General features: G+C 44.0%; 1 protein-coding gene across 1 annotated transcript; it reads right to left on the reverse strand.

Annotated features, from left to right (window-relative positions):
* Positions 1 to 298: 298 nt before the first annotated feature.
* On the reverse strand, positions 299 to 2336 carry CCDC185 (coiled-coil domain containing 185). Its single transcript, XM_033143718.1, has one exon. It carries the CDS (start codon positions 2319 to 2321, stop codon positions 399 to 401), a length of 1923 nt encoding a protein of 640 aa, XP_032999609.1. The 5' UTR covers positions 2322 to 2336; the 3' UTR covers positions 299 to 398.
* Between the last annotated feature and the right edge of the window lie 14507 nt (positions 2337 to 16843).

The raw sequence follows: 16843 nt of genomic DNA on the forward strand, positions 1-16843 counted from the left end.
CTGCTACATACTTTGAAATGAAGTATATGCCATTAACCATTCACAAACTGTAAACTCCATACTTTGTGGACACTTCAGATATTCATTGTAAAATATAATTTTACAAAAAATCATAATTAGTTACAAGAATACTCAGTTCAAAGTGCCTAGCAGTAAACCAAGGCCGCATCCCATAAAGAGTAGCACAGGGCCAAAGTTCAATTCTTTCTCTTCACGATCAAATCACAAATGCAAGTGATAGATTTTTAGTATAAACTGTAAATGTCTGTAAACCAAACACTTATGAGTCAAACAGTAATTAAGGCTCAAATCACTTTAGTGTACAGCAATGCAGAGCGAACGCATTACAACCATCTTTTTTTGACACAACACAGTCTGGAATGTTTCCTTAAACTTCATTACAGGCCTCTAAGGAGGCTTGCATTACGTTGCGCATCTAAAGCCATCTGGTCGAATGAATTGCGATTTATCAGGTCTCTCACTTTTTCTCTAAGGTCATAAGATGCTTTGGCTATTCTCCTAGACTCGTCGATAGCTGCGTCCTTGTGCCTTAGAATCTGATTGCTTTTCTGAGCTTTCCTTCTTAAAGCTTCTTGCATTTCCCGTAGGTGACATTTTTCGTCATAATCAAGCTTCTGTTTGCGAAAATGGTGGTTCCGTTCTTTCATACAGTTCAGTTCTCTCACGCGCTGAGATCTGTCTCGGATATTTTTGGACATGATTTCTCTGGCCTGCTGGATCTTCATCTCGGCTATCTGCAGCAACATCTCCTTGCGCCTCCTCTTCTCTTCCTCCGTCTCTTTGGCCCTTACCTTGGCTATCAAGCCCTGCTCTTCTTCCTTTAAGGTCTTCTCCTTCAGTTCCCTGTTCCTTTCTTCAAGCAGCTGCTCCAGGATTTCCTGGGACCTCTGAAGCTTTTGTTCAATACACAGCCTCTTGTACAGCTCGTCGGCTTTGACCCGATCTTCCACCTGGTCCTTAGCGCTCATGTGCTTGGCCTGCTTGTAGTCGTTCATATCTATTTTCCTCCTCTTCCTCTCCATATCCTTTATCAGCCTCTTCTCCAGGGCCTGCAGCATCCTTTCCTTGTACAAAGCGGAGTTCTGCTCTTTGGTACGCCTATCGCTTAACCTTTTGTCCCAGAGCTGCTTTTCCTGGCACCGTTTCCGATACTCGGCTTGAAGCCGAGCGCTCTCCTGCTTCTCCCTCCGCCTGCACTCCTGCTCTTTGGCCAGCTTCTTCCACTTCTTGTCGCGAAGCATCACATCCCTCTCCCTGGCTGCCAACAGCTGCTGCTCCTCTAGCCTGAGCTTGGCTTTCCGTTGATCGCGGTCCCTCTGCCACTGGTCCAGGCTGTCGACCAACTGGTACTGCCTCTCCTTCTCTGCCCTGGCTTTGTGCTGCTTCTCCTTCCTCCTCATCTTATCCCAGGCGTCGGAAACGTGCAGCTGTCGGTCCTTCATCTCTTCCTCCTCCTGGTGCCTGGCGAGCATGAGGGCCGCAATCTTTTTGTCCCTTTCGGGGATCAGGTCCTCGTACCTTTTGTCGGTCAGGTCCTGCAGGCTGACCTGCGGGTCTCCCTTGCGGGGCTTGCGGCGGGGCTTGCGGCCCAGGAGGTGCTGGTGCAGGTGGGCGCTGGGGTCGCGGGGCAGGTAGGCCTGAGGCTCCTCCTCCTCATACGGCCTCGCCAAACTGTGTATGAGGTCTGCCAGGCTGTGGCTGCTGTCACAGGGCTCCTGCCAGTCCCTCCTGGGGAGCTCCTTCTTCTCCAGGCGAGGGGAGGCCTTGCTGTCAAACTGGGCGAAGGAGAAGGATGAGGGGCAGATGGAGGGAGGCTTGCTGGCGTCGGTGGGGAGATCCGTGCCATACTCCAAGGGCCGAGGCACCGGGCTGGCCCACTGGTCGTCGCGGAGCAGTTCCTCCACGCGGGTGCACCTGCCCACCGGGGAGCGCGCGGGGAGATCGGGGTGCGCCGGGAAGTCCCCGCCGTAGAGCGTGGTGCACGAGGTGGTACACGGTGTGGCGCAGCCTTCTCCCGCCGGCGCCAGGTGCTGCTGTTGCCAAGCGGACAGGCGCAGAGGGGACGCGCAAGAGGCAGACGCGGCGGGCCGCTTGCCGCGCGGCGCCGTCGAGCAGCCCTTGCCCTTGCGCGGCGGCGGCGGCGGGGGCAGCAGCAGGCCTCCCTCGTCGCGGTACGCTTGCGCCAGGAGTTGTCGCCGCAGGCCGCCCTCGCCGCCCGCCGCCTCGGGCTCCGAGCTGTAGGCGTCCGGGAAGGGCCGCGGCGGGGAGAAGCGGCCGGGGCTGCTGCGTCGCCGCGCCATCCTGCGCGGGCTCTCGGCGCCCGACAAGCTGCAGCACGACGTGGCGGGCGCCTTCTTGCGGCCCTTGTTGGCGCTGGGCGCGCCTCGGTCACTCCGGGAGACGCGCCACCCGGGCTCCGCCCCGAGGTACTGGCCCGACCCGCGCCGCGGCCGACGCCGCTGCTGGTGCTGCCTCATGGCCGATGTGGCCCTGGCGCACGCCGCCCCCGGATGCGCAGCAGCACAGTCGGCGCCCGCGCGCGTCACAATGCCCGGCCAAGGAGGGCCTGGGCCGCAGCTGCCTTGGGCCCGCCGGCGCCCTCCGCGCAACACCGCCCGCCCGCACCATCCTCGGCCGCCCAGGGACCCTGGCGCGGGCTTGTTCCGCACCCGGCCTCGCAGTTGCCCCCACCGCCATCTCCTCCCTCTCTTCCTTGGCGCTATCTTCAGACGCGCCCTTGTTCTCGCTGAAACCAATGGGGTGAATGAAGTCATTCCACCCCACGTTTACATTCAACCCACTGTTTCTTTGGCGGCCTTCAGTTCGGTCCTGGTGGGCACCAAACACGTGAAGGGCACCTTGGCTAGTCCTGCTGCCCCTAGGTGCCCATGCACGTGTAGTTTACAGAGCTACACTTCCCAGGATTTTTTTAGGGGAAGCCGTCTGCCTTCAGGCAGATGTGGTCTGACACGTTATAATACAGCTTTTTAACATGAACTTTTGTAGGCAAGAGTGAGAAAACTCATAGTACACTGTACAGTAAAGCAGTTTGGATAATCCGGGATGCTTTCCTGAGTAAACCCAAGTGGTATTAGAGGGAGACTTAAATTTTGCACAGCGACTTAATGGGATGCATAATGCTATGCTAAATATAGCTATAATGCTAAATATATGAATTTTTCAGTGACCTACATCTTGGTTAACACCATGTTCATATGCAAGTCCCATTAAGTTCAAGGTGCTTTCTAAGTAAATGTGCATTGGATTGCAGCCAGGATTATTGAAGTAACAGGATTACAGTGTTTTAGGGTGCAATCCTCATGAGAGTAAGCCTTATTGAATGCAGTGGGTTTTAACTCTCAGACATAGCAAGTGTGCATTTTTAAATACTGTTGGCAGCCCTTTGCAGACAAAAGATCAAGTGTGGTGTAGTAGCGGATAAAGTCTTGGACTTGGATCAGGAAGGAAAATCTGGGTGTATGGCAACCCATGTTGGCAAACCAAAAACTTCTTTTTTAAAAGCTCAACAACTTTGGGCAAATCTTTAAAATGTCACAGTTTAGTAGCTGAAGTCATCTCAGTTTATCTGGAAAGTGTTGGTGGAGTTTCCAAAGATAAGGCTACAGGTATGTCTGCATGAGCTTGTGCAACGAAGCTTCTGCAGTTCACATTGCATTGCAACTGACTTGTATGCAAGGTGCTTTCACCCTGACTTACGCTAAAACTGTGTTCTGTGCTGTTAGAAGCCACACTGATTTTTGAGATATGTGTTACTGCATCACCAGTCCATTTGCACCTGCTCTGGAGTAGCAGCACCAAGCGGCACTGATTCAGCCTCAGCATACTCTGAAGGAGGCTTCTAAGCACTTTCAGATGAAGGTATCTGTGGGAGAAGGATGTTGGAGGCCAGGCTTGCATGCATGACACTGCTGCCCTCTTCACTGGCTGTGAATGCTTGAAGAGGACTTTATTTACAACTAAATTACAGCACCTGCTATTTACGCAGTAAGTTAAAATATGCAAACTACTGCTTTTTAATTTTTAATGTATTGCTGGGACTTATTTTGACCTTTAATTAAAAATTATTAGTGCTGACAAGCTATTTTGAGAAGATATAATTCCTCATACCATCAAACCTAGATAACTGAACTAGGGGATGTAAACTCATTAAGGTTGCGTGAAAGGGCTTTCTGTCTTCTTGAGAAGATGATAAATATACCAAGTATTGCCACATGTGCAGGAATCAGGCTGTTTCAAAAGCGAATAAGCATCCTATAGGAAGTTGGTTTGGATTTAAGGGGTTAATTTGTTTCCTTTTATCAAGCCTTGCCTCTCAAGTAATCAAATTGGAAGGTATTATAATTTAATTAGCAAAGTTTCGTACAGATCCTATGGCAGAGCTTTCCCAACTTTTCCTGTTGGTGACACACTTTTTAGACATGCATCATTTCGCAACACAGTAATTCAATTTTACGAGCATTGGTGTGACACACCTACACAATGCAGGTAACACACTAATGTGTCGCGACACACAGTTTGGAAAGCTCTGTCCTATGGTTTGGTGCCATAGGATCAGTACAACTGTATTTTCTTCAATGTTCTGAAATATTTGGGGATTTAAATGTAAATCAAAGCTTATTCCAGGCTATAACTAGCTGGTTTATTGCACTGGCATTTAGGTCAGGAAGGCTCTCACAGAGGGCTTTAAAAAGTTGACCTAACAAGATTCTGCCAAGTCTTTAAATGTTAGGGACTGTCTGATTATGGGCTAACCAGATGTGTTTATACCTACGTTGATTTATGTATTTCCGCTCCCTTTGGGAATTGCTTTGTATGCACATAACCACTCACCTGCTTAAGCCTCCCCCCTTCTAAGAACAACTTACTGTTTTAGTAAACATTTAACCATGATTCATAAAACCTTGTGGTCTCCATTATTTTAAGCCACCCTGCATTTACGAGCCAAGAAACACCATTCTAGCTAAAGAGAAGGAAGGTTAAGGCAGCCAGAGAAAAGCAGATTTTTGACCTGGTGGCTGTGGACAGCTCATTGTAAGGGAAGGCATAGTAGAGAAGAACACATTATTTTGGCCAGATCTCCCTTCCCTTCATGGTCCTGGGTGCAGGGTGCAGCTGGGATGCCATGACACCACAGTATGTGAGAAAGTTTAAACAATGGATCTTTATGCCTCTGAAGAAGTGGGAGTTAGGTTAGATGCATAATCTTATTCCAAATGATTACAAGAGCAACAGAAGAGAACGAATAAAAGACCTAAGAGCTAGAAAGATCAGACACCTCTGACTGTTGCATATATTTTTTTGTGCAGCTATGGGTGGATAAGATAGTAAATTGCCATGGTGTGCGTGCAATTATTGGATACTGATAAGCCTTTCGCCACACAATCTCACACATTTTACCATGTTTTGTGCACCTTCATACTATCTCATGTTGCAGTGGGTAGGCTGATCAATTGAATGGGCTATTTTCATGTAATCCATACTGTGGGGTGTGGGTGTGGGTGTCAGAATTTCAACTTTCCATTTGGTAGGGTAATACATTTGATGGGCACGTTTGCTAGGACAAACTGAAATTCTTCCCCTTACTAAAAGAAAGAAAGAAAAGAAAAGAAAATGTGTCTACATAGTGCCAGTACATTATCCTGGCTGCTTCAAATATTTGTTTCAGTAACAACTGGAAATTCAGCAAGCTGCAGAAAGAGCCATATGCCGCAGGAAGCCATTTACCAGGAACATAATTGTAATTGAATTTAAAGTTTAATTTTCTGCCTTAGTAACATATCATAGGATTAGCCGTTTTGACCAGACATTTCCTAACAAAATTTCTCTGTGGTACCTGAGGACCCATCTAATTGTGTGATTGCACTCCATTATAAAGACTCCACTATTGCATTCAGATCTCTGTGTCTTTTTTGCTCACTGCATTTCAGGCAAAGTGACAGTGAACTGATGTGCTAAGGATTCGCCAATAGAAAATAAATGATAGGCAAAAATTTGGCACCTATTCTTTAAGGGGAAAGATTAGGAGAACTGCAAAACTTACTGGTTGTTTGCCTTTGGGCATTTCCAGACTGTCACTATTGTCATGCGGGCTTCAGTCACATCCCAACAAGTTTAGGCTGGGCAATTAAAGCTGACCTGGAGCCCTTATGAAACAAACCTGCTTCCCCAAAATGATCATTTCGGGATAAGGAAAGTGATGAACAAATGCACTGGAAAGTGTGGGATAAAACTTGCTTGGTGTAACATCGTTTAATATCCCCCAAACAAATTGGGATGAATTCGTTTTAAATAGCCAGTGTTGCCTAAACTCCATAAACCAATATAGTTGAATGATCATTATAACAGGTTGCCTGGAAACAACCTTTGTTACTTCTGTGAATAGGGTGCTTGCATTCCTAAATACAGTTTCATAAAGGCATGGATGGAGAAACTGGCCTTCCAGATATTGCTGGATTAAAGTGCTTATTGCCCCTGAGCATGGGCCATGGCGACTGGGGATGATGGGGGTTGCAATCTGACAATGCCTGGAGGACCACAGGGTCCCTGTCCCTGCATTAAGGGAACTTCCTGTGCCATGTGTCAGTGACTCCATTGCCAGGTATTGCTGTATTGGGAGCCATGGTTTGATTTAAGTCCGCCTTCTCCCTCCACCCCCTTTCTTATTTTTCCCCCCTAATGTCCGTTATCTATTTATTCATTTTGCCCCTGAAGTTTAGTTTTCATGCAGTTATAATCACTCCCTCTTTTATGTTTTGCTCGTACGATTCTGTAATGAATATTCTAAATAAAAAATGGGGAGGGGTGGGATTCTGTGTGTAAGAAATATTCCACAAAGAGTCCAGTAGAGAGCACTAAGGGGCCATTGGAAGTGCACCAATCTGGGAATTAACACTGAGGGAAATAACTTAATTCTCCCCATTTCTCTGGAAACCTAAATCCAAATACAGTATGGCAGTATTTTTAATGGTATAATATGTTTTGTAATAACCTTTATCACATCTGAGCTGTTACTTACAACTGCCTTTTTTTAACTGTTCTTCTTCTGGCGGAATTTCATTCTGACACGAATTCTTCCCACATGTTACGTCATTAGGCATGTCTGAATGGACACAGTTTAGAAGACACTTCTTTTGAGGCACTCCAGTGACAGCAATGGGGCACTAGTTATGCAGGCTTCAGAAAGCATGTGTTAGTTTCACAGTTTCCCTCATCAACCATTTGGCTTCACGGCATCATCACTGCAAAGACAGATAATGGTTTTCAAGGTGAAGAATCCAGAAGAAGAAGAAGAAGAAGAAGAAGAAGAAGAAGAAGAAGAGTTTGGATTTGATATCCCGCTTTATCACTACCCAAAGGAGTCTCAACTGGCGCTAAAACTTCATTGACATTTCCCATTTTTCTTTTTCAAAAGTATTGACCTTTATGCCTCAGGACTAAAGCAACCTAGAAGGAAGGAAGGAAGGAAGGAAGGAAGGAAGGAAGGAAGGAAGGAAGGAAGGAAGGAAGGAGAAAGTAAAAAAGAGAATCAGCAATATACAGCTCCTACTATCTAAATGTCACTTTGCTATGTGGAATCTATTTTACACAATAATCAGAATTCGTTGGTGTTTTTGTAATTTTCTAGCCACAACTTACATGGTTTTTCTGTTGAGTTAAAAATCAGAAGTCTTTTTAAAATAATAATAATAAAAACATAGATTCAGGTAGGTAGCCATGTTGGTCTGACACAGTTGAAATATATATATATAAAAATAAAATCCAGTAGCACCTTAGAGACCAGCTAAGTTTGTTCTTGGCATAGGCTTTCGTGTGCATGCCAAGAACAAACTTAGTTGATCTCTAAGGTGCTATTTGACAATTTTTTTTGAAAAAAATTTGTAATAAAAACATATTAAAGTAGCCCACAAAAGAGTATGCCACAATGAATCTATTAGTCTTTAAGGAACAACAAGACTTGTTTTTGCTGCAAGAGATTAACATGCCTACACCTGTGGAAATGGTTACATTTTGATAATGAAAGATCATTGTTAGCCTATATAACTGTAGACTGTTAGAACTGTATGTACTACTTAGGACAGAACCCCACCATACATTTAAAGTAGCTCTAATACACATTTAAAGCATGTGGCTTCCCCCAAAGAATCCTGGGAGCTATAGTTTCCCCCTCATGGAGCTCCTTTTCTCAGCATACTTAAAACTACAGTTCTTAGAATTCTTTGGGGGAAGTCACATGCTTCAAATGTGTGTTGCATGAGCTTTAAATGTATGGTGTGGATACATGCAACCCCCCCAAAACACAACCAGATTTTCCCATAGAAACACAGAAATATAAAAGCACCATGTTACTGTTTTCAATCACTTTGCATTGCAAGTGATCCCCAATATGTAGTTCACCTTTTTCACAGTAGCCACATACTGGATCAAAAGTTTCATTGAGCTATCCTCCACGCCTTTAAGATTCCATCCCTGGTCATTCACTGTCAGCTCAGACGTCATCAGTGTATATGCGAAGTTGATATTCTTTTGCTGTGCTGTGCATAAGTTTACACTTGCTTCCACTTAACTGCATTACAATTTACTGCTCATTTGGAGATATCCCTTTTGAGCTCTTTCCTATCCCTTCTTGTTATAACCACCCTAAACAACCGGGTTCCATCAGCAAACTGGACACCTCACTGCTTACCCCAACTCTAGATCATTTATGAAAAAGTTACAAAGCACCAGCCCCAATGCAGATCCATAGGGTACGCTACTATTCACATTCCTCCATAGCAAGAGCTGTTCATTTATTGGCACTCTCTGATTCTTAAGAACATAAGAAGAGTCCTGATGGATTGGACCAAAGGCTTATCCAGTCCAAAATCCTGTTCTATTGGTAGCCAACCAGATGCCTATGGAAGTCCAGAAGTAGGGCATGAGCACAATAGATCTGCTTCATTATTTAGTTTTGTTATTGTTAAGATGACCTCTCTCTATGACTGGATGGCCAAGTTCAGGAGTCCTTGGCAAGTGACTTTGCCAAATGTCTTCTGAAAATTCAGGTAAACTCCCTATCCATAAGGTTGTTGACACTCCCAAAGAACTCTGAAAGGAAAGGAGACAGGACTTACTTTTGCAAAAGCCATATTGATTCTTCTTCAGCAATATTTGTACTTCATATACTTGATAGTTTTATCTTTAATAAGGCTTTATACCAATTTACCCAGAATAGACATTAAGCTAACTGGTCTTTAATTTCCTGGATCCTCACCCCCATCCCTCTTAAAACAAACCTGGACGCTCAAGTAAGTCCAACTGGACCATCAATGAAGGCAGAAAAAAGATCTAATTATGTTACTGCACTGAGGATGATTGGGCAAGACACATATACTCAAGCCACCCCCTTCAGTACAGTATAGCAGTTCTTCTAAATCCAGCTTGGCAGACAGTATGTTTAATGATTGGTACATGATTGACAAGGCAGCATGTTAACACGGGCTAGGACTAATTCTCTGGTCTGATGCCTCCTTCTCCTCTGAATGCTAATGATGTCTGTCCCAGTGAAATGAATGAAAAGTACATCAATCCCTTGTGGCTTTGTGCAGATGCTCAGTTGTGACAGCTGAATTTGCCCAGGAGAAAACTCACAGCTATAGGGCCATCTGGTTATATAGCATAAACTTTTATCTGTCCAGCCAAATGTTTGGCAAATCAGCAGCTGATAGAAAAGGATTTATTGTTTTCATGCTAGATAGCGCCAAAACCTCACAGGGAAGAAACAGCTATAGATATGTTACGGGAAATGTGTAGGCTAGGTATAATGAAATTAAGAATCATTTCTGGACTTGAACAAATAGATATGATTATACCTAGTAAGAAAAGCTGAGAAGTAGTCGCCATATAATGAGAATACAAAATAACTGTGTGTTTCTGGTTATTCTGGATAAACTAAGCATTTGCTCTGTTGCAGGCTCCTTAATCATCCTATTATATCCAGCTCCTGTTATAAAACCCATGACATCCCATATTGTATCAATAAATCAAAACTTTTTTCCTATTTTTTTAGGTAGCATTCTCACAGAATATTATTTCTGAGCTGCATAGTCTATCTTTGAGTATGACTTTTAATATTGATGATGGATTCACACTACTCAGTGCTTATGAAAGGTAGCTGTTACATCTACCGAGGCAAGGAGACGCAATGCGCCATCAAGGACTGAGGCATCTGGGTGGCTAGGAACATTCAAGAAAGACCAGAATACTGGTGACATCCATACCATACATCTAAAGACCTTTTGGTGCCACTTTTGCAGTCATGGCTGGCCCGAAGAATCCTGGGAACTGTAGCTTGAACTAGGCACCGTTAGCTATGGAAAGCTCCTGTCTGTGTGCTTCCCACAGATCTCAAGTTGGCCCCTGTGGGAAACAGGATAGTGGTAGTCCTTAGACTGACCTGACTCATCTGAGCTCCTCTTATGTCCCTGTGACATATTTTGTTTGGCATAATGTAAACTCGTAATTTAACAATGCTGCTCTTCCAGCAACAGGCGATTCTGTTTCTGGAACCAGGCAGCCAGTTTGGTAATTGCTGTAATTCTCCCTCAATCTCAGCAATAAAGTTATCATTCTATTTGGTATCCATTTTGGCCGGGTTTCTGCCAAGGCATGACCTCACACGAGCTGTAGCAAAAGGGGCTGATGGGAGTTTCAAGGGGTTTAAAGTAGGAGGTATATCTTGCCTTGTGAATCTGTCATCTTAGTGCATTTTTAGGGGTGTTTCCAAAGAGGCATGGAATTGTGCTTAGAAAGGTGGGATCCCTTCAGCTGTGAATATGGCTTATAAGGTATCATATCTTCATTAGCAGGCTGTTTTGCTTGCTGCGGAAATAATGCACATGGTGGAAGCATATATATTTAAACTGACTGTGCTATGCTACTCAGTTTCAGTTTTCCTTCCAATATTTCTTTCATGCCCACATTTTATTTCCCTTTGTTTGATAAATGTAAGCACAGTTTTATTGATCTCCTTTTATCATTCTTGCTTTATGGTGCAAGAACCAGAGTGTCGTCTAAATCAGTTTGATATTGCAACTGTCATCAAACATGTAATGATTCCCCCCCCCAATCCTCCTATCTTGAAGTAATATCAAGGGAAGATTTATACATCCATCAGTGCAATATTATTTGCCCAGTGGCAAAGGCAAATTTTACATAACGGAGAGAGCAGCAAAACCAAAGAATTCAGTACCGGTAGCTTCATATGCTGGCTTACAAGGCCATTTAATTTTTATAGAGTCCTGTTTATTTTCTTCTTCCTTTTCTTATTTGATCCTGATGACCTTTTTTCATTTCACTCCTCCAGCACCAAACACATGCACGCAAGAGAGAGAGATTTCCTTCTTACTGCAGTTTGCAATCATTACCGAAGGATGAAATTTCAGTTTATGTTCAGTGCGGGAGCATTTCAGTCTTATCTTATGTTTCTAATGCTCCCTAATATTTTCCAAAAAAGTCTAACAGCAATAACAAAGCAGGAAGGCCTCCCTGTTGTAGAGCAGTTTATGTTACATAAAGCTGATATTAAGTGTAACTTTATAGTATCCCAGTTCCCAAGATACTTGATATCTCCAGCTGATCATTTATCATTCCATTTCCAGTAGCCAGGCTGTGAGTGGTTATACATAAACACCATACATCTAAAAGTGCAGGACTTCCCCCAAAGTATCCTGGGACCTGTCGTTTGTTAAGGGTGCTGGGAATCGACGTTCGGTGAGAGATAAATTACTGCTCCCAGGATTCTTTGCAGGAAGCCACATGCTTTAAGCAAACTATAAGCGTAGGGTGTTGGCAAAGGATGCTGCTGCTGCTGCTTGCTCACTCACAGAGGAAGCTGAAGAGATGTGCTTTTGAGAAGAGTAGCTCTGCTCCTCCAATGCTGGGGACAGGGCACAGAGCAGATGTGTGGTTTGGGGAAAATGGCTTCACAGGCCAAATTGGACCTTCTGGTATGCCCACAGCTATAGATGCCTCACCCCTAGTGCAGATTCTGCGCTAGATGGACCAATGGTTTCACTCAATATAGGAAGGTTCCTATATATCCGCATCTTACTTTCATTTTAAATATATATATCTCCCATATTTTTTCCATCTATAAGACGCCCACATGTATAAGACACCCCCTATTTGGGGGGACTTCAGTTTAAGAAAATGGGGGGGGGGGAGATCTATCCATGTATAAGATGCCCCCAAATTTTGGACTTATTTTTTAGGGGAAAAACCTAGTCTTATATATGGAAAAATACAGTAATTCTTTTCTACAACTACATTAAGGTCATCCCCAAGTACATGTGCTTAATATCAAGACACCAGAATCAAACTCTATTATGGTTTAAGTGTGGCTAAAATTCAAAACTGCACACGCATAGAGTATTATTCTTAAAATTCATTGTTGGCAAACTGTTTTCTTTGTGTTCCACTCTAAGAATCAGGAATGCAGCAGCAGTTGTAAACTATGGAATGGTTGCGGGATTATGGGGAGAGAAGAGAAATATTAACTGAGTGCTTCACAACCTAAGTAAAACACATGACCACCTAAAAGGAAGCATTAAGACCAAAGTCTAAAATTACCTTGCTCTATCACTGATCAAGGCAGTAAGTCGTTTTCAAGGGAATACTTAAATTGTGTTGGTTTAAGCAAACTGACTGATGTTTTCACGTTCTAAAATACAGGGCTTATCTAGGCTGCCACCTTGCGGAACACATTAATCTCTTTTACGTGTGGCTTTAATGTGTGTCTCATTTGTAAGATCTGCACAGGGCACAGCTGGTTAGAAGTGTAGTCCCAATATGAGTGTAGCCATGGCTCAGTGGGAGAGCATCTGCACTGCATGCAAAGTCCCAGGTTAAATCCCTGGCACAGCCAGGCAAGGCTGGGAAATATTCTTGCCTGAAATTCTAGAATGCCGCTGTCAGTCAATGCAGACAAAACTGATTAGGTGTGATTCCTTTCGGACCCTTCCAACTCTATGATTCTGTGAGCTAGATTGGAGGATTGGCGGCCAATTTCTAATCCATTATGTGCAAAAAACGGAAGAAATAATAATGTGTGTACTTGCCACTCTGTTTCCGTGAGTACTCAGCTGACGCACAAGTGATGAGCTCTGACAATGCCTATAGACAACACATTTATCGATAAGTTATCCTTATTTTACTTGCACAAAGCTTATTTTGAAGTTAGACCATACCTGAGCTTTATTGAGCATTCACTCTGATTTGTTTGAGGGGAGGTTATATGACCGTGAGCATTCATCTTGATTTGCTTGCATGGTGTTTATACGTTCGTTCGTTCGTTTCACACTCTTCAATGAATTTTCAATGTACTTCCCAGTCAGTTTCCTCACAGCAAAAATAATTGTTGCACTAGGGCAACAGAGAGCTTTAATTCACTCCAGTTGTGCAAACCTATACATCCTGGTTTGTTCTCAAATTCCTCCCGCAAAATACTGAGTCTGGTGATGCCCTTAAGGATGTTGTGAATTTTATTAAACTGCTGCATGCTACCCCAATCTCTGAGCAGCACAAGATTCCAGGGCTACCAGACACTGACCCAGGATTCCAGCAGAAACCAGCCTTGGCTCACTCTCTCTGCCTTTCCAGCCTGCAGCTTTTGCATCCAGCTTCTAGATCAGACCACTCAACTCCGGCCTTTTGTCTTTCTAAGTAACAAGAAAATTGAGGGATGGAGGCTCACCCATTTGCCCACAGAGCCACTCCCTTTGTTCCCTTAAATACTTATCTTTACCAGGCTGGCCTGGCTATTCTGGCAATGGAATCCATGCTGGATCCAGGAATTAAAAGTGGGGCTCAGGCATACAGCCCCCCCACTCATAACAATACATTTTGTGGGTTCTATTTTCACCTTGCAGTAATTATTATTTTATGGTGAGCTGCTTACTTACATTTTAAAGTGCAAATACACCCCCCCCCCTTTCCCCTAGAAAATGAATAGGTGATGGGGGGGGGGGATAAGAAATCACCAGTCCTTGGACCACTGCATTTTCAGTCGTGATTCCTGAGACAGCTTCTGAACTGACTTTACAAGAACAAAGTCATGTAGAGAACAGCACGGCAGAAACAGTGGCTTGGTTTTATTCTCCTGTATATTGTTTAATTTTATTTCTGGCTTGCATGCGTGATGACATATTGCTTCTCCCCCCCCCCCTTTTAATGCTCCAAACACGGGAAAGAATAATCAGTACTTTTAATTGCTGAATTTAAAAACATCCAGATAACAAATGTCCCCTACTTATATAACATTTTGCAACTTCAAAGTGGTACGCAGATCTTAACTCATTAATCTCAAAATATCAGTGCGAGGAAGTTAATTAAATATTACTGTGCATATTTTAGAGATAGGGAAATGGATTTCAGGAGACTGGTAAGAGCCTCCAGCAAGGTCACAAGGCTATAATTCACAAAACTGCTTCAACCGGAGTCCTTAAATTTGAGGTGTTGGGCAGCGAAAGCGCTTGTTCAGCTTCAACAGAGCTGAAAGAGGTTTGTATTGCAATCAGCAGAGACTAGTCCATTAAGGCAAATGAGGCACTACCCAACCAGTCTTAGTCTGCCCTCAATCAGCCTCCACCTGCCCACTTTCTTATTTATTACATCCAGTCCAGGGAGTGGCCTTGGATTCTTCCTCCTTAGTCTCACTGTTGCCCATGTAGGGAGGAGGGCAGGGACAAAACCAGAATTAGTTGGCTTTGCCTGTCATTGGCTCTGGCGCCACCTACTGTTGGCCTCCCAGCCTCCCACCGCACCAGTCCCAATGGCACTAGCCACCACTGATTGTACCATCCAAAGCAATAGTGAATAGGCTTTGCTTAGCAAATTGGGCTGAGGAAAAGGCAGCAATCTCCTTGCAGTCAAAGAACTGTCACTGAATTTCTTGAAATACTTGTTTTTTTTTTTTTAAAAAAAAAGACATCCAGAATTGTGCTTGTTGCGGAGATCTGGACTTCCAGAGTTTCGTGGGACACAATCTAACTGGCCGTGGGTAGTGAAAAAGATAACTGTGGGCCAGATAGCACACTGAAGGTGACCCAAGTGAGGTCATAACATGAAGTCCCCCTGAGACCATGCATTTCTGAATACACAAGATAACACAATTTCCTTTCAATGGAAAAGATGTGTCTAAGCATATGAAAACATGCTGACAATGTTCAAATTTCCTGTCTTGCATTGCAAGAAGATGGCTTTACTGAAAGTAATGTCAAATTGAAGAAAAGCATGTGAGTATGGGATTATCCTAGATATTTCCAGAAATTGTTCATAAAATGGAATGCTAAATCTAATACTGCAGAAAACTAGAATTGGATCAAAGGGAGGAGGGATTTAGGCTATGCTTGCAACAACAGATGAAAATGTGGACAATATTGTTCGAGCTAAAATAATAGTTTGGGGCAACTCATTGCTAACAAAGGTAGAAACTGAATTTAGACTTAAGAGTCTCTCTCTCTCTCTCTCTCTCTCTCTCTCTCTCTCTCTCTCTCTCTCATGTTCTTTAGATCCTTCAGAACTACAAGTATCATTTGGAATGCATTGTCATTCTAATACTTTTTTTGAGCTACCTTCTGTGTGCTAAGCATGGATAAATCCCTCAGTTGTGACTGAGGAACCAAACTACTTAATTCCAAAACTATGAGTGCAATTATATGTGCTAGATATGACAACAAAGGAGATTAGGATTTGTCCTAAGTCCTAGGCCACCACCAGTGTAACATTACACCAGCCAACAAAAGATGTGGTAAGTCATAACTCTCTGGCACACAGAGACACAGGAGGCTGCCTCATACTGAGTCAGACCATTGGCCCAGCTAGCTCAGTATTGTCTACACTGACAGGAAGCACCTCTTTGGGGTTTCAGACTGGGGTCTCAGTCCTCCTTGAGGTGCTGGGGATTGAACCTGGGAATTTCTGCATGCAAAACAGATACACTACCACTGAGCCTCAGCCCTCCCCTACTCAATGGAGAACCACCACCTGGTGTTCTGCAACACCCCCCCCCCCAAGCCAGGAACATCTTTGCAAAGCCAGGCTTTCCCCAATACCATTGCACAACCCCAAGATGTCTAGACCTGTCAGCATAACTGAGCATCCTCTCAAACAATATTTTAGAACAGCGGCTATTTTTCCATGTGTTTGCTGGTGATGCGTTGCAATGAATAATAGAGAAGCCAGCAGGCAGAGGGGCACCTCTGGTGCACTTTCCTCACCACCAGCGCAAAACATAAATCAAATATTGATAGAGATTTAGTTTTCAGTTTCACTTTCCACAACTCCAAAGTTCAATAGTTTCTCATTGTGCCTTTCAGCAAGATGTCAATACAGTATTACTGGGGGGGGGGGGGAGGGAATTCCCAATTAACCTCTCTGAAAGCCTCTTCTACCCTAGAGCAGCCTCCATTCCCATAGCAAACTAGTCTAGATGTTGCTGAGCCCCACCAGCTGCAGCTAAAGGTTGACTGCGGTGGGATTTGTAGAGCATTCATTTCCAAGCTAACTGCCTGAGAGCATTCATTTCCAAGCTAACTGCAATGAACGTTTCCTTTTTTGTTTAACACACACTGTTTTCATTCCCGCTTTCCTTGTGTACTGTAACATTTGGATTGTAACATTTGCAGTGGAAACTTCACCAACTTTGTTAATATGGAATTAGGCCCATGGTTAATATGGAATTGGGATGTGGGTGGCGCTGTGGGTTAAACTGCAGAGCCTAGGGCTTGCTGATCAGAAGGTCGGCGGTTCGAATCCCCGCAACGGG

This window comes from Lacerta agilis, chromosome 3 (assembly GCF_009819535.1).
Source record: "Lacerta agilis isolate rLacAgi1 chromosome 3, rLacAgi1.pri, whole genome shotgun sequence".
NCBI classification, from domain to species: Eukaryota; Metazoa; Chordata; class Lepidosauria; order Squamata; family Lacertidae; genus Lacerta; species Lacerta agilis.